Below are 19,148 nucleotides of genomic sequence, written 5' to 3' on the forward strand. Positions count from 1 at the left end.
AATAATTTCTTATAAAATACAATTTTACCCTAGAAACTGGGAAATAAAACAAAAACCCAATTCCTAATAATTCCTATTTATGTTTTGGCCTTCTTTTCCCCTCTTCCAGTGAACCCCCCCACCCTCCTTTTCTCCCTTGACACACAGGCAACCTGTCCCTATCAATTGTTAGCCTAAGATTTATACCATTCTTTTCCGCTACCTTTCTTCCCTACAGTGTGTGTGACAGACAACTAGAGTGGTCACAGTGCTACCTGAAGGTGAACCTCTAGAGACTTGTCGCAGATGGCCTTTAAGCAGGTGGCATTAATATTGACGTCATCTTCTCCCGAGGTGTCGTACAGAACAACAAGCGGAATATCTGCTTTGTCAAGTATTTCCACGGCAAAGATCTTTCCACAAGTTAAAGATTCAACCACCTTCACTAAATCAGGATCATCACTTAAAACCTCCAACCCTGAAAAATATTGACTATTTTAATTTCTACTTAATTAGCAGAATCACTTTAAGATAAATAGACTGCATGGGACTCTTTGGGCTGCTTACTGTAACAGTGAATCTACTACCAAATCCTTATAAATTTTCTAGGGAACCTTTGTTTTACACTCTTGTTCACGTTACCCATTCTTAGGTTTAAAAATATATATATTGCAGTGAGAATACCTTTTTGAATGATTACACAAAGGCAGGCAATCTTACAACAAAAAGAAAAGTTGATGGTCTATCAGAATTTCTACCTTAGCAGAAATGGACTTCACTTTATATACCAACACATATTTAAAACAAAAAGACTAATACACACAAGAAGCTATCAGTCATATCTGCCAGTTATGTATTTGTAATGTTTTTCCTAAAAATTTACCCTTGATCTTTAAAATTTTCTAATTAAATATGCAATTGTTTCATATAAAATGAATATGCATTTATTGGAAATTTATACAATTATTTTCTTTCTTTATTTCTTCTTAAGCACACCATGATGGTTCTGAGTATACCAAAGAACGTTGTGATTTATCAAAGAAAGATTAAATTGTATTTAACATAATATAGGTATTAGGTGAATTTCACTGTGCTCTACTTAACTCTTTAAATTCTTTGAAAATTGTAATTCTATGTAACATATACATGACAACTCTAAGTTATTCTTTTAAACTAATTAAAACTAGCTCATCATTTCCCCAATGGTGTCATGAGGTCCATTTCTGTATTTTTCCCTTGAAATCCATAAGCACGAGTTCAGAGTCCCTGTGAGCTACCTCTCTCTTCTTGTTCTCTCTTCCGGACACATAACATCACAGCTTTCACCAAATCTCTCATCTCAGCATCCTGAATCTTGTCCTACGCTCCTGATACATTCTTTTCAAAACTAACTCCCACAGGCTTGTAAGAGGCTTCTAAAACGACTTGGGATTTACCTCACAGACAGAGCCATACCCAGCCCCATTGGCATAAAAACCCTTTCTGGCTGAGAAGGAGGTATTTCTCACAGGGCTAATTTTCATTGAAGAATTGTGATCACTTTCTGAATTTAGCTCAGGCTCTCCTGGCATGATGCTTACACACTCCCGTGTCTTTCCTCATATTAACACGGCCACTATGTCCTCCATGCTTGTAGGTTACTCCTACAGCATCCCTCTCACACACAAGAGGAGGAAAGAAAAGAACAATGGTATGTGGACTGTGCCAGAGAAGGATGAACTTGGGCTTGGGTGCATGAAGGTGCATTAGGTGATAACAAGCAGTAGCCAGAGGCCACCTCAGTGGGGAAGAAGCGGAGAGTCACTTCCCAACAGGTCAAATAACAGGATTCAAACTGATCAAATCCCATAATACAGGCAGGGCCTCTGGCTGGCATTGCTAGGGCAGTTTGAACAACAACAACAAAACCTTTAAGATGGCCAATAGACATTCGCATAATAAAGTATAATAAAAACATTATAACATATTGATAATGGTCACATCTTGTAAAGACATTAAACATGAATTTATTTATACCTTTCAAGAAATAACTCATTATAAGACCTTGAGATACTTAGGTCATTTTAGGATTTAACCGCCCAAAGGTACAATGGTAATAATGTATCAAAATGGAGAGAGCTTTAAAAAAAGTTCCTCTTACCTGCTAGCTTACACTTTGTAGCTTGGAATGAGAGTGAACAGAACTTTGGGTTCAATTTGTATGCTTTGCTCTTTTCAATATTTTCACTAAAACCATAGTCAACATAGCATACCTAATGATAAGAAAAACATCATTTAGGCTCAAATAAAATTCTTCATCCTCACTTCTTAAAAAACATCCGACACATTTGATTGGCTCCATTTATTCCCTAAAAACATGTTCAGTGGCACTAGACTTCCTGGAAAATGGCAGGGGTGGTGCCCCTGACTTAGTCCAGAAAGGAAAGGCTAGGGCTGGGACCAGGGAAGCCAGGGCCCCAGACTCCAGGCCTCACTCCTCTTCGCCAACAGGAAGAACAAGGTAAGACTGAACTCAGTCAGATGCCTTGTAGCTGCCAGCTTCTCAGCAGCACAACTGTCCAGATCCACAGCCCTGACTGCCCCTGCCCCTTCCTGTCTTGATTTCCGTACTTCCACTAATGATGCACATCCTTAGGGAGCAGGATTGGTTTCTAGAGAGGGTGTCACCTACAGAGGAGTAGGAAATCCCCAAAACAGCACTTGTGACTACTTACTCCCAGCTATGCGCTTTGAGAGATCCAGATGCTTTCTGTCGATGACAACAATGGCGTTATGGCTAGATAACAGAGAATTCTACACTGTAAAAATAGGTACTTCTCAGTGGAGCAAAGCTGGGTTAGGCCTTCGGCCAGCTCAACAAAAGGCCCCAAATCTGCTGGACAGAGCTCTGTGTTTGCAGAAGCCTGCACAACTCTTCCTCACCATTAGCACAGATCACTGAGAGCTTGGATGTTATCTCTGGAATATTAATAACATCTTCTATTGGAAAGAAATGTATTAAAAAAAGCTTTTTTTTTTTTTAGAAAAATAAAATCTAGGAGTGCCTGGGTGGCTCAGTCAGTTAAGTATCCGACTTCAGCTCAGGTCATGATCTCAGCGTTTGTGGGTTCGAGCCCCATGTCAGGCTCTGTGCTGACAGCTTGGAGCCTAGAGCCTGCTTCGGATTCTGTGTCTCCCTCTTTATCTGCCCCTTCCCAACTCATGTGAGTGCTCTTTCTCTCTCTCTCTCAAAAATAAAAGCATTTTAAAAATTTAAAACCATAAAATAAAACTAGAAATAATGAGCTGTGGTTTAGAATGATAACTATAGAACGGTAACTAATAATCTGAGGGAAAGCATTAAAAACCTAGTATGCTTCTCTAATTAAAACAGATGACAGCTATTCAAACCAAACAAAAACCAGAGCAAAGGCACCACTAAGAAATACCATGTAGCAGAGAGCCAGGTGCTTTCACTTTCTGTAGAAAAATTAAGCCCAAAGGCCAGCTTCTTAGTACTTAGATTCTGGTACTAAACAGACAAAACAGAAATTCTCCCCAGCAGGGAATCAAATGAAAAAAAGAAGAGATGCAGAGACTCTAAATACCCTTCCAGACCACCTGATAAGTGGGTCTGTGGGGCCTGTATGTCATGATGGAGATAATCATCTCCCAGAGTCCCTATCTTGATTCAGGGCTCCTGTAGGCTGAGATCTGTGGCGCAGCCATTTAGGCGTCCAGGCCCTTTACTCCAGTCCCAAAGCAGCACCTGTTCTTCTTTCCCATAAGCGTCAGGAGTCAGGCAACACTTGTTTCCTTTAATAGCTATCACTACCTACAACTTGGACTCTGCTCTTCCCAGACCTAGAATGCAGAGAACACGGTCTACTAATAGGACATAATATCAGTAGGACATAATCATCATTCCAGGGAAATTCAGTCTGTATTCCTAGCATCAAAAGACTAAAGAATAACTGCTCCAAAATCTTCAAAGGATTTCTGTAACATTTGGAGCTTGTTCTCTTTCCTTTCTTTCTTTCTGAATCAAACACTGTGCATTTGTATGGCAGCTGAGGTGTACAAAACACTTGCTCATGGGTTGCGAGTTTGATTCACACCGTACTCAGCCCTGCGCTGCTGAGTGGAGTTTCTCTCCCTAATGCCTTGGGATCAGCACAAGCAGCCCAGGCCTGGAGCGGAGCCCCATTCAGTTCCTGGTTCTCTGGCACCATCAAGTGGCCGTAGACCTCACCGCGCCACCTGAGTGATAATCAGACATCCTTGGGATGCCAGTCTGGGTTGGGCCCAATCCAGCACCCACTTCAGGGCATGACTTCATACTCCTGTTTCCCACACTCACCAAAGATTGACAAGTGGAAAGCAAGGAGGGAATTGTATTCGTTGCCAGGCACAGCACAGCTCAAGAGAAACAGACTTGCTAAGTAGCAGGGGTTTCTCCAGAGAAAAGGAGAACTGCATGTCTGTCTGCTTCACAGGGTTGAGGGGAACAAGCTCAGAACAGAATTGTTCCATGGACTGCAGTCTAAGAGCTTATGAGACCGTATAACATACTGAGATGCCCCCTTCACCCCCAACACCAGCCACGGCTCTTAGCAATCCGATGCCACAGCTGGTAATCTCTCCCCGATGGGATACTTTCTTCTTCTGGCTTTCATGACACTGCCCTTTTGGTTTTTACTACTTCTTTAGCCAATCTTAAGATTGTGTGAAAGGTTTTCTTTCCCAGAGGAGGTTCCAGTTGAAGACAGCGTCCCAAGATCAGAGTGTTTTCATGCAGGGAAGGGCATCTGAGATACAGATAAGGGGATGGAGGGACTTGACCAGGGGCACATGACTATTCCCAGGCAGAGGCAGGACTAAGGCCCAAGCCGCTAATCACACTGTGCTTCCCACTGGCCCAGTTCTCTGCTTGGTCCTTAACGTGTTCCAGATTTTTTTCCCCCAAACTATATCCACATATAATTTACACTGAATGAAAAATGCCCATTTAAAGTATACAGTTTGATGAGCTGTGATAAATGTATATATCCATACAATGACCATGATAATCAAGATACAGACCACATCCACCACTTCAAAAATTCCCCCTTACCCCCTTCCAATTAAGCCCCCTCCACCTCCTGTCACAGGCAACCATTGATCTGATTTCTATCACTATAGATGATTTTTTAGCTGTTCTTAGCCATCACTTATCTGGAATCAGACAGGATAGCTCTTTTGTATCTGACTGCTCTCACTTACAGTTCTTGAGTTTTAACCATGTGACTGTTTTCAGTAGTTCATGCCTTTTTTTTTTGTTGACTAGTATTCCATTCTATGAATATACTACAATTTGCTTTTACATTCACCTATTGGTAAGCATTTGGGTTGTTTCCCATTTGGGACTAGTAATAATAAAGCTGCTCCAAACTTGTGTCCAAGCCTTTTGGTGGACCTATATTTTCACTTCTCTTGTGTAAAGACTTAGGGGTCAGATGGTAAGTGTAATAACTTTCTAAGAAACTGCCAAACTGTTCCAATTTTCAGATTTTTATAGTCAGGCCAAATTGCTTAAAAACTGTATCTTTGTAGATTTAGTTAAAGAATTTCCTAAATTTCTCTGTGAGTGGCTAAGGGTGGCTCGGTGGTTAAGGTGAGCTTGCTTCCATAGAGGGCCAGGGCCTCTTGTATTGAACCATCTGGGTAAGAAACAGCAAGTACCCTTTCTGACCCTCCTGACCCTGTGCTTGGGGCCAGGGGTTTCAAGGCAGAGTATCTGATGGACCTAAGCCCAGGTTCAGTGAGCAGTATCTGCACTCAGTGACACACAAAGGTTATTTGCCAGGGACTGACAACACCATAATTAAATAGGTTTCAAATTATGGAACAGAGACTGCAGAAATAGAAGTATATTTCCCTGCTTGCAAAACCCAGACAAAACCGTGCCTTGAGAGTAAGAGAGTTCTCATTCTTCATCTCTGCACTGAAGGAAAGAAGAGGCCATGGGGCAGAGGTTGACAGCCAAGAACATGGCCAAGTCTGGAAGTCTTGGAGCCTGCTGACGCAAGAGACAGGCCAAAGAGTCCTCTGACTTCTCCAAGAGGACGAAGAGTGCAACACTCAGACAGCTCTCGGGACACAACCTGAGTCCTGTTTGGGGTCCTCGGCTGGCTGCATAAGAGGGGAGAGGGGGGATGTCACGTCCTCTGGTCTGTATTGCTTCCCTTACTCCAAAGTGCTGATCTTGATAGGAATCCCACAGAGCTTTGATCGGTAATGATTATGTCTCTCCTGAGAATGGAAATAAAGACCCTTTCCTGATTATATCATGGGTTATGAATACTGCCATGGAGAAGACTTTTTTTTTTTCTTTTTTTTAAACTCAAACTCTTGAGATCATATGACTACCACGGACTTAAAAGCTGATAGCGGTAATCTTTTACAGATATTATCTTGTCAACTTCTGGAAAAAACTAAATGGAGTTAGGAAGGACACAATATTAGAAGCAACACCTACGTTTGAAAAATAATGTGTGCCTCTTCATAATGCTATGACAAAGTAAACAGTGCTTGCCTTTATTTTGTTTTCATCCATCGAGATGATCTGTGCCCGTAACCAAGCATCCTCCTCAGCATTTACAGCCAGTAACTGCCCAACATGCACAGTCTGGACTGGTGTGATCTTGGGGTTCTTACTGTAATACTCCTTCATCTCATCTTCCATTAATTCCTGAGCAGCAGAATAGTCTTTGCCCACATACCTGAATTAGTTAAAGGAAGAGACCACAAATGAAGCAACCCAGAAGGAGGAAAATGACAGGAATTCACCAGGAATTCACTAATGACACTCTCATTTCTTTTCTACTGCCATCTTTCCAGTCTCAGACATGGATTATGTCAATGGGTAGGAGAACACGTATTTAGCAAACATTTCTGTCTTGATAAAGGAAAGTATAATATTATGGGGCTCATGTAAAACAGCACCAGGGCCGAACACACCAGATCAAATGCTTGACAACAATCCAGACAGCTGGAGGATGTAACAGTAAGCAGTCAGGGAAACTTCGGCGAGGGTGAGGCTGAGAAAAGATTCAAGGGAAGGGAAGAGAGGAAAATATGGTGGAAAATGGAGACATGAGTGCAGGACGGATTAGCAAGAGTCTGCTTAAGATTTTTTTCCTAAGGCTGCTGGAAATCTTTGTGGATTACTGAGAAGAGAATCCAGTTGGTGGTTTTGCCTTAAGGCTGTGTTTGAGCAAGACTCAAGCCCTGAAAACCAATGAAATTTTAAGAGAAAAACAAAGCCTGAAATGCACTAAACACAACCATGTGACAACCCATCTCCCCAGCTTACTGGACAAGTTTAAACAAATTACAACAAAACATTGAGCTCTGATACCCTTAAAGAGATGATATCTTCTAGCTAAATCTCTCTTAAATTGTATGCTTTCTGAGAAGGCTTTTTCAGGATATGGCCTATCTCCTTCTACAATTTTCTGCTGTTAAAACTGCAGTCACCTCATCCCAGTTGATTATTAAAACACACTATTTCCCTTTGTGACACAAATAGACTCTTGTGTTCTTGCCTTTTAGTACTTAGGGACAATTCCATCAAAGGCCTCTTTCTAGGATGTGAAACCCAGCAAATCAAGTTCAGCTCCTATAACAGGAGCTGTCTCAACCACAGGATGAAGCCTTTTTAGCTGGAAGCTATGCCGTAACAGCACCAGAATCACTGACTAGGGAGATGGGGGGTATGCCAACAAGCACATTGCCCTTTGCACTGTTCTGCTTTTACCCAGGGCCCAAGTGCTCCTATACAGCTTTAAGAGACTACTCCTCTGAAAATGTTTTCATGCATTCTTGGTAACTATAGGCAGGACAGAAGACACCCTATTCAATCTATTTGTTATTAGAGTTAAAAAAGCTTTAAAAGGTCCTACACAAAATGAAAAGAATGCCTCTTTTGAGCAATGGCTATTTTAAAACCAAATATTGCATGCATCTTATTTACTCCAGAAACAGCTAAAGAAGCTTTGTCACACTCTGCTGGTTAAGTTTACTGAGCTTTACAAATGGTAAGGTGCTGCCTGGGGTGCAGCTGCCTCTCAGCTCTGACGTCCCCCAGGAGGTCTGTAGCTCTGCCGAGTGCCTATTTCCCAGACCTGGAGTCTCACAGGTCCTCCTTTTAGTGCTGCCACGGCCCTGGGAGCCTAACCGGCCCGGAGGCTTGGGCAGCAGCCTGTGACTTGGTTGTGTGTTCAGCACAGGCACCCGCTAGGGAGGAGGAAGGTGGAGAGAAGCAGCATGAAATCCGTTCTCAATGACAACTGGCAGAGAAGAATGGCTACTTGGCTTGGGTGGAGGTGATATTATGGTTGGTGTGATGGTGGGTAGTGGGAAGAATGAAGTCCTGCACTGTCTCCCAATTACCTGAACAAGTGGGCAAAGAATGATATGTAGGCTAATTCAGGTATTCCGTAAGTACAGTTTCACAAAGTTAATTTTTGACACTGAAGACAAGGGATTCTCACACTTGATATGAGGTCTGTGCCACAACCCCTCCTCAGACCCTTCATGAGTCACAGGCCTAGTTTCCAGAGCCTACTGTCTACCTGGGTGAAGACATGAATATAGAATAGGGCTCAGCCTGGTTGGAATCTACTGAGTCTCTGGGTTGGTGGGTGGGGGATGCCAATGACCTTGGGTCGATCTAACAGCACACATTACCCATCATGCTTGCTGGCTGCCAGCAACTGTGCTGAACAGGTAGAATGCTAACTCCAGGATTCAAATTTATATTGGAAAAGGGGATCTAAACAATCTGAAGACCTGGACCTAATCATCCTGACATAGATTAGAACCCTTCTACTGAAGTCCCGGACCTGATCCAGATTCCTGCCAACCCTTGGTTAGAACATCAGAAATCGTATGATCTGTCGATGTCGAGCCCAGTGCTGGGTGCTTGGTCTCTGACAACAGATCCGACAGCTAATAGTAACAGACACCAAAGGATCCTGCCAGGAAGGCAGACTTAGATTTCTTCAAAACGGTAGGAGTTAGCAATGTGCTCCTCAACATCCTTCCTTTACTTCAATTTATTAGTGAACCACAGTGGAATCCCCAACCCTCAACAATCCATTTACATCTTCAGGCAATACAGCATCTTAGAATAAAAGCTTTATTCATTTACTACCTCCGTACAGAATAAGACCTCTCTAAAGGTTCTGTACAATCTAGTTTGAGCATACCAAGACACTTGATTCCATTTCATTATCCACTCAGACTCTTACCTATGATTCTCTGGAGAAGTAACAGCCCAAATTTCAACATTTTGGTTGAAGAAGCCTGGACACTGCTCTGATTCAGCCTTTTCCTTTTCTGTCCACAGCCATACTTTAGGCTGGTGCCTCCAGAGATCCAGCTACACTGGTTCCATTCTTTATCCCAAGTTAGAAACTACAAATTATAGTCTTTTAATATCTTCTATGTATTCTATATTTTCTCCAAAAGTCCATGTCAGGTGCCTGGGGCTGAACCATCTTTTGTAATTCCAGCTATCATCAGCCACTTTGGCAATGGTTCTTCCGCCCAGGCAACGATGATATCAAAAGGACCAAGTAACCAGAGAGTACCTTTGGCTCCAAGGGCTAATCTTATGTATTGTACTAGGTAGGCAGTGCTTGGCTATTTTGACTTCTGTAAAATGCTACACAGTCCCAGATTAAATAGTATTACCTACCTAGTGGGTGACTTACTTATTCTATGGATTAGACATTCATTGCTTTTGATATACACAGTTACCATTATGCTTTTGACATAGATTCTTCTTGCATTCAGACCATATTATCATTCCAATTTTAATACTGTTATCTTTTCTCATGAGAACAGTTGCATATTTAACAAATCTACCAAATATTCAGAATATATGCAGAGATTAATTTTTTAAAGTGCTTTGATTTCAAGATGCTCACTGTCTACTGGGAGAGACAAATGTACATATATAACCATTAATGTAGAAGAAATAAGAATTAATCTCCTAAAAGATACAAACACAGTTCTGGCAGTTGAGAGAAATGTACAAGATGTAAAACCAAGAATTACGGTTATACTTCATTATAACTCTACAGAACTAAAAATATACTATTCTTCCTCAACTTCCAGCATCCACGGGAAGAAGAGCCAAGTGACAACAGTACAGCAGTATCCTAAAGAATTAGAAAATAAAACTCGCCTGATAACCACTTCATTTGTGTTGCTCAGTTCAACCACCAATACAGATGGGGATGCCTCAGTCGGAATGATTAACGGAGGAACTGTTGTATTCTCCACAAAGGTATCAGCACTTTTGGCAATGTTTTCTTCTATCTGCAAATATTCTTGTTCGACCATAGACTTGATATCATAATCGCCATGTGATTGCCCTGCATCCTTTGGGATTTTGTCAGTGGGCAATGGAAGTTTAGCATAGAGAATGGCCTTCTGGGGATTTCCAGAAATGTAGTCTATGGTGCATACATCAGAAAGCGAGGCAAGATTTTTTAAGGCATCCTCAGGGAATTTCATTTTGTACATGTCCTCAAATGCTTTGGGGAGTGCGCTGGCCCAAAGACCACTTGAATATTTCGCCAGAAGCTCTGCAACTTTCTCTTTAAAGTCTCCTGGCATAACTGCTGGACACCCTTTTAATGGTGGTATTTGTTTTGGAGCAGGTAGTGGGGATGGAGGCACTTTTTCACCATCCAGTTCACTTCTCAAAAGCTGCTTTCTCTTAGCTGGATAAAGAAGTAAATCTTGACCACCACTGCAAGGTTTTTCCACCTGAAATTTTTAAATAAAGCAAATGACAGATATTTCAATGGCTGCAAACAACCTGAAAACACATCAATGCATTTTAAATGAGAATGACACTGTTTTCAAGTCAATCGAGAGAAACAAAAGTGTACATTTTATTCTTCTCAACCACTAAGACTTAATCCCTTGCCTTCATCCACAAATGACATCATGAGCCACGTTTTAGAAATAAACAGGGAATTCTGATTCTGTGTCTCCCTCTCTCTCTCTGCCCCTCCCCCGTTCATGCTCTGTCTCTCTCTGTCCCAAAAATAAATAAACGTTGAAAAAAAAAAATTTAAAAAAAAAAAAAAAAAAAAAAGAAATAAACAGGGAAGTAAAATAGCATGAATTTCCCTTATGAGGCATCTGGCCTCCAACAACCCTATGAAATCATGAGAGTTTCTGCCCCATAAGCCAGGTATCTCATTTAGTTCTGTCAAATCCAAAGCAACAGCTTACAAACTGACTAAATACAAGGTGGGATGAAGCCGTGAAAAGGTATCAGAACTGTCAGGAATAAACCACTGGGAAGAAAGTTAGGACGTCTTTAGACAAACCTAAAGAGCTAGCTTTTTTCTTCTTGTAGTCTCCTGAGAAAACCCTTAGCTTTACGTTATTTAGAAAAAGACTCTCCAGAGACAAGGTACAGTTTTTACAACCACTAAAGTAGAAAGTTAGCTAAAAGTTGCCCCTCCAAAGAACAAGAGATAAAAATGCCTGGCACTTGTACATCATCCAATCTCTAATTTTATCTGTGTAACATTTCTGAGAGTTATGGCTCGATGGCATCTCTTTGTATAAGAGAAGAAAGAGAAGAGAAACTGATGCATGGTGCCACTTTTTCCAACTTGTAAGCCTTTCTATTACTGGACCAGGGTACAAGCTGATCTTACCACCTGTTTTTGCCTTGCCTATGAGCTAATATGATTTGTGTATTTTTAAATGGTTGAAGAAAATCAAAAGAATTATTTTGTGATGTGAAAATTAGATGAAATTCAGTGTACATAAGGCTTTATTGGAACACAGCCATGCCCATTTGCTTATGCATCGTGGAGGCCTGCTTCTGCAGTTCAGTAGCAGAGTTGATTGGTTGTGCCAGACTATGGGTAACAATGACACAGCTGTTGGCCCACAAAACCTAAAATATTTACTACCTCGCCCTTTATAAAAAAAGGTTTCTCAACCTTTGATTAGACTGAAGTTAGCATTGACAGCCCTCTAAGATGTTCCTATTTTGTCAGATCCTATTCAGTTATTCCTTAGCTGCAATTTGAGTCCTTGGAAAAACATTCCAGACCACTAAGGTAATAATACAAGTTTATAAGAAGTCCTCCCTCTCCCAAGAAGAATAGAATATTAAAGTACACTGAGTAGCTTGTTAGTAAAGAACATTGACCTCTCTAACTCATTTTCTACATAATGCTTAGGAAGAACATAAATATGTACCCACAAAGAAGGTATTGTCTTGTTACCCAAGAAGAGCATTAAAAAGTTGAGAGGTGTAGTCAATTGAACATTAAGATAGATACCTTTTAGTCTTGACTATATATTCTAGGTGATACATGAGAAGGATGAATATTAACACAAGTATAAAACATTAGGTTTTCCTCCTCACATTCTTCTGCCAATGTGTGTTGAAGTTTTGAGGACTGGGGGGAAAGTCTATGCCCAAAACCCCAAGCATCAATAAAAGCAGAGGCAACTTAGTCTGCATTTAGCACCTGCTGGCATTCCCTATCATCGTTGGTGGACTCCTGCTGCTGACACCTTTTGACACTCTGGTTGGTGCATTATAGGACAGTTACAATTTATGTCCCTAATTTTAAGACTTAGGGATATAAATATTTGGACCATTTCTCATTTTGCTCTCAATGGTCTTGAGATTCATGTTTTAATTTTTTTAATTGAGTTAAAAATTTTTTTTGGTAACGTTTATTTATTTATTTATTTATTTATTTATTTATTTATTTATTTTCAACGTTTATTTATTTTTGGGACAGAGAGAGACAGAGCATGAATGGGGGAGGGGCAGAGAGAGAGGGAGACACAGAACCGGAAACAGGCTCCAGGCTCTGAGCCATCAGCCCAGAGCCCGACGCGGGGCTCGAACTCACGGGCCGCGAGATCGTGACCCGGCTGAAGTCGGACGCTTAACCGACTGCGCCACCCAGGCGCCCCACGTTTATTTATTTTTGAGAGACAGAGAGAAACAGCATGAGTGGGGGAGGGTCAGAGAGAGAAGGAGACACAGAATCCAAAGCAGGCTCCAGACTCTGAGTTGTCAGCACAGAGCCCAATATGGGGCTCGAACCCATGAACCGTGAGATCATGACCTGAGCTAAAGTCAGCACTCAACGGGGTGCCTGGGTAGCTCGGTCAGCTAAGCGTCTGACTTCGGCTCAGGTCATGATCTCACGGTCCGTGAGTTCGAGCCCCGCGTCGGGCTCTGTGCTGACCACTCAGAGCCTGGAGTCTCTTTCGGATTCTGTGTCTCCTTCTCTCTCTGACCCTCCCCTGCTCATGCTCTGTCTCTCTCTGTCTCAAAAATAAATAAATGTTAAAAAAAAAAATTTAAAGTCAGAACTCAACCAACTGAGCCACCCAGGTGGCCTGAGATTCATGTTTGTAAATCTGGAATCTTAAAATGGCAATCCTCACCGTGCTTTAAGACACTTAATAAGATACAAGAATACAGTATCCAGAGAAGGGTTTGAGAAACATACTTTTGGAGCAAATGGAGATATAAAATAGAGTTCTATGTGAATTATCCACTTGTCATATAGAATCCCAATTAATGTAATCTTAGATTTAGACATGACAGTCCTCCATATTGAAAGCCAGCTGAGGCTTCAGGGCCCATCTTTGTTCTTTGCCTACAGACCTGTTTTCAACTTTTTGCAATACCTTCTCCAAGGTGGATGGTAGAAACTAATTTCAGTGGAATATCTTATTTATCTCTAATAACTCTCACAAGCCCCATGCCCCAACTGTCCACATGGCTTCTTCTAACTCAAGAGAGGATAGGAAGGGTTCTTCAGCTTTATGACCCTTTTCTTTCCAGTGAGTGAACTGGAACATGAGATACTTCAATGTTTGTTCAACAGTCCCCTAGGGGTGTCAGGGTGGCTCAGTTGGTTGAGCATCCGATTTTGACTCAGGTCATGATCTCATGGTTCCTGAGCTCGAATCCATAATCAGCCTTCATGCTGACAGTGCAGAGCCTGCTTGGGATTCTCTCTCTCTCTCCCTCTCTTTCTGCCCCTCTCCCTCTGTCTCTCAAAATAAATAAATAAACCTTAAACAAAACAAAACAAAACAGCCTCCTCCACTTCCAGTCCCGAAGCTTCCATTCCCACCTGTGCTTTAGATGTGATCAGGACCAATTACCTAACAATGCCCTTTATCAAATCTCTAGACATGATCTCTGAACATGGCCAGCACACTGAGTTCTTCTCACCAGGAATTACTACCTTAACAGAAGTTTATGAACATTGCAGCCACTTAAGGGGCATAAAATTCCCTTTCTTTTCTGACCTTTGTATCATAATAATGCTAAAAGATCATCTAGAATTAGTAAGCTTCCAGGGCTCTGTCTACAACATTTAAGTCAAGCGTCTCCAGTCAGCCTATAAAGTAGATGTTTAACCAACAAGCCTAAGTTTATCCGAATTTCTAACAACAGCCAAATAACCACCTGAACTAGAAGACAGATTTCTTTCCTAAGCAGTTTCATCTTACTGTTATTGTTTAAAGTAGATAACCACCCCCTATCTCCAAATGACTAGTTCCTTGAATTGTAGGCATTTTCCAATGTGCTTCTTCCTCAGTCTCAAGCAGATTGGTTATGAGCCTAAACTCTACTTTGTTCTCCAGTAATTTGGCCTCTTTAAATTCAATTCAGCCTTTACTAAGATTAAACATAGGCCTGATTTCCGGAACTGAACCTGACACTAACCAAGGCTGAATGAGATGTCCTTCAATACATTAGACAAATATTCATGGATAAGCTTGGTGATATGGATAATATGTCTGGTCCACATGCTTTCCAAGCAATCTTTGGAGACTGGCTGAAGGGTTACTGAATTCAAAGGGAAAAATCATGAAATTCATGTCATTTCAAGTTAAAAAACCTAACTCTCACAGATGTAATTTTTGAACTTATATGTAATTTTTTTCAACTTCAACTTTGTTTTAAAATTTTCATATGAATGAAAATTTGCTTTTCCCAGGCATTCTACAGTGATTGCTACCTATCCTCCACAAAATGTGTCTTTGTTTTTTTTTAAATTTTCTGGTAACTAAGCTTAGGAAAGATACCTACTACTGTATCCCAAACTTATGGCAATCTCCCCAAAGACAAGGAATTGCTATAACGTGGGTTACAGTGTGGTGTCCATTATTCACTGTGCTCTGGTGCATCTGACCAGACTGACATGTGATCTCCTGTCACAGCCCCCAAGTAGAAAGCTTTCTTTAGCCTTCACAAATGACCAAGGTAAGTCAACAGCTACTTGAAATATGGCTTTTATTATATTCTTAGTTTGATATATCAGCAGCTCATCATTTCAGTTATCTCTTACAAGGGTGCTCTACACCTTTAGTTTACCTGATCCAGATACGTATCTGAGGAGGGAGTCATAAACCTTCTGTAGAAGAAGATTCAATATCATAATCCTACTCTTTTCTTCCATGTTTTGTTTTGTGGCTCTACATTTTTTGGTGGGGGGGGGAGGGGACTTTGGATATCCACTTAAAAAGCTACCATTTCAATGACTGGGAGGTGGCATGACCTAGAACTTCATATCTTTACTCACCCCCACTGCACCTCCAGACCCCACAGGAAAGACAGGTAGGTAACATAAAAGATTAACTCCCTACACCACATAGTTCAAGCCATCTCCTTTGGTACTCATCAGAAGATTCTGGTACCTGATATGCCTTAGACTTTATCCCCACAAGTTCATTATATTTAGTTTGATTTCTGCCTCATTTGGAATTGCAGTGAGATACTTCTCTCACACACCTCTGGGATTTTGTAAATTGAGGATAGACATAGTAGGTTTGGTATATATAGGTAAGGCCCAAGACTTTCAAACATCAATTTCTTCAGGAGCCCCATTTGTTCACACACATAAAGGTCTTTACCCCATGAGTCTAGAAACTTGCTTCTTCTTAATTCTAAGAGGTCTTTACTTCTTCCTATCTGATTTTACCTGTGCTTTAAACTTAAATTCCTGAAGCCAAAATCCTTTGAGTCTATGGAAGTCTCATCTGCTAACTAAACAGCATAAGCTGCTGAGGTAACCTTACTGTGTTTCATAGAATTAGAATTTTCTTTATGATTCTATGACCGAATTGGTATTGTCTAATTAAATAAAAATTTTCCAAAACAGTTGTATAGGCCTTATCCAGCCACAGTTGTATTTCCACCAGTACAAAAAAATCATATTTACCTGGAGATCTGATTCCCAGTTCTCCAAGCATTGGCAAGGTTTTGAACTTCAAAAAGAAACCAGTTTAAAAACTCAACTTCAGCAGTGAATAAAGACCCCTGAGTACCTTGCAACAGTGAAAACATTGAAGAATTACTGACCAAGAAGCTAGTACCCTATGAATAGCCAGTTCACAGAAGGAAAGATTGAGTGGTTAATGACCTCCTTAAGAACTCAGTCTTTTTTTTGCTAAAGCTGAGAAGTACTGGAAAAGTCAGACAACGAGAAAGAGATGAGAAAATGGTCCCCAATGGCATCATTGGGCCACAATGAAGACAACCTAGGTTGGGAGGTGAAGCCTGTAAGGGCAGTGGGTGGGGCATAAATTACACACAGAGAAGTACAGAGATGAGCTAACCCCCACATCTCAAGGTTCCACACCACCTACATCTGCCACCCTCTCTGTAGTGCTTTACCAATGCTAGTGATGCCAAACCCGAGATATTCAGAAAGAGTTACAAGTTTTTAGTTGCTTCTGTTCAAGAAAGTACAAGTGTTTGTAGAATATTCCACAGATATTTAACCAAAGGTAAAAGTAAAAAGTTTCTTGTAGAGGGTAACCCCTGACTGTTTACAAACCATCTGCTCAGAGAAACTAAACTCTTTCCACTACCTTGGATGAGTAGTTTTACAGACTGTATACGTTTCAAGGCTCATACTCTCTCTCACCTCTCACCCCTTTTCCTATTACGGACTTCTAACTGATGCTGACTGCAACTATATTAGAATAGACTTCAAGTCTTTTTCATTCAGCATGGCTCAAGGTCAGGCTCTTGCTCAGTTTCTCTCAGGAAGACAAGGGCATCTTCTCCTGGCTAAATGTGTGTACAGCTTTTTGGGATGATCTTGGCCAGCAGTGGCGGCTTTCACTGTGCCTTCTAGGCTAAGTAGGTATTCTAGGTATGTTCTCATTACCTTTGGGGGTGGAGGTTGTGCCCCCAAGATAACAGAAACTCACCTCATCTCGGAGTTTCGATCCCTTTCACTTCAGTCATCTATTGCTCTTTATCTTCTCTCAATTTAAACTTTTGTTCTTCCTTCTTTAATTTTTCCTCTATCTTCACTGAGATAAGTTCCTTTGTAGAGCTTGCTGGGCATGTCTCTGGTTTACCAGTGGGTTATATATAACCTGCTTTAGTTTAAGCTGGGCTGCCCCTCAAAAGATAATAGCCTTGAATCCCCTGGGTGGCTCAGTTATTTGAGCATCTGACTCTTGATTTTAGCTTAGGTCATGATCCCAGGGTAGTGGGATGGAGTCCTGCATTAGACTCCGTGCTGAGCACAGAGCCTGCTTAAGATTCTCTCTCTCCCTCTTTCCCTGCCGGTCTTCCTGCTCTCTCTCTCTCTCTCTCTCTGTCTCTCTCTCTCTAAAACAAAACAAAACAAAACAAAACAAAACAAAACAAAACAAAACAAAAACAGCCTTTTCCTAAATACCTGCTATGTGTCTGATATCATACTGGCAGCTGCTTTTTATAGTTTCTCTCACTTTACTCCAACAACCCTATGCAATGGGTACAAATAGTCACACTTTATTTTTTTTTTTAATTTTTTTAAGGTTTATTCATTTTTCAGAAACAGGGCGTGAGTGGGGGAGGGGCAGAGAGAGAGGGAGACACAGAATCCAAAGCAGGCTCTGGGCTCTGAGCTGTCAACACAGAACAGATGTGGGGCTTAAACCCATGAACCATGAAGTCATGACCTGAGCCAAAGTCACACATCCAACTGAGCCACACAGGTGCTATGAAACAGTCACATTTTAGAGAAGAGTCGGGACCTGAGAGGACGATTTGTGTGCTGAAAGTAATGCAGCCAAGAAATGGCAAGGCAAACATGGAATTCCAAAGCCCAAACTCTTTTTTTTTAATGTTTATTTATTTTGAGAGAGAGAGAGTGATGAAGGGGGAGAGAGAGGGAGAGAGAAAGATTCCCACGCAGGCTCTACGCTGTCAGTGCAGAGCCCAACGTGGGGCTTGATCTCACAAACTCTGAGATCGTGACCCAAGCCAAAACCAAGTGTCAGATGCTTAATGGACTGAGCCACCCAGTTGCCCCAGCCCACACTCCTTCTATCATACTCTAGGGTCCGACGGGCAGTTGCTCTATTCAAGTCCAGCACAGCAACATCATACACACCAATGTCTCTGTTCTGATTTTGCCACAGAGCTATTCTTTCTCCTATTCAGATGCTCACTGAAATTAAATTTAAAAACTGTTCCAGTGTGTTCACTACATATTTTTTTATTGGTGAAAAGTGAGAAAATAAATTGGATTCCAATGAGATATTATGGCTATACTTTCAAGGCCTCAGTTTGCCTTCTCACTGTGGCTTTTGCTGGCATTGCTATATAGATTGTATCGATACCATTAAGTCTGAGCATGCATCACTGCTGTTCGATTTACACTCACTTCCTTAGAAATCCAAGTTGTTCATTCTTAGCCCAGAAATATCCAGGCTTTAAAAAAAGGGCAGTTCACTTTGCATGGGCTGACAGGTGCCTTCTTATCTTATGTAATTAATTACCACAGAAACATTCCTGAACATCCAAAACTATAAAAACGTATCCTTGTAAGTGGCGAGACAGCCGTCACCACCGTGACGCATTTTTTAAAGTCTGAGGTATTACAGTACTAAACAACTTGAAGCGTAGTGCTTTCCAGTGGGTAGGAAGATGACACTTAACAAAAATGCAGATTAACAGTAAAAACTTTTTATCAAAGCATGAATAATTAGTACAATTGGGCATTTTTTTTAATCACTCACATTTTATGTTCTAGGATGTCATGCTCTCATTCACGAAATGCCACATTGGTAACGAAGGCCGCTGTGCCTCCAGGGCAACTCAGAGTGTTGCCCAATGC

The 19,148-nt window shown here is 41.2% G+C and overlaps 1 protein-coding gene across 5 annotated transcripts in view; it reads right to left on the reverse strand.

The window, feature by feature from the left end:
* Positions 1 to 19,148, reverse strand: part of TDRD7 (tudor domain containing 7) — a 77,178-nt gene that overhangs the window by 20,093 nt on the left and 37,937 nt on the right. For all 5 annotated transcript variants that reach the window (XM_047830643.1, XM_047830644.1, XM_047830642.1 and 2 more), the window contains 4 exons: positions 10,193 to 10,779; positions 6,533 to 6,719; positions 2,120 to 2,231; positions 255 to 457 (listed from right to left, as the gene is read on the reverse strand). In XM_047830643.1, coding sequence (XP_047686599.1) covers positions 255 to 457; positions 2,120 to 2,231; positions 6,533 to 6,719; positions 10,193 to 10,779 — 1,089 coding nt within the window. The remainder of the gene's footprint in view (positions 1 to 254; positions 458 to 2,119; positions 2,232 to 6,532; positions 6,720 to 10,192; positions 10,780 to 19,148) is intronic.

Source organism: Prionailurus viverrinus, chromosome D4, assembly GCF_022837055.1.
Source record: "Prionailurus viverrinus isolate Anna chromosome D4, UM_Priviv_1.0, whole genome shotgun sequence".
Classification (NCBI taxonomy): domain Eukaryota; kingdom Metazoa; phylum Chordata; class Mammalia; order Carnivora; family Felidae; genus Prionailurus; species Prionailurus viverrinus.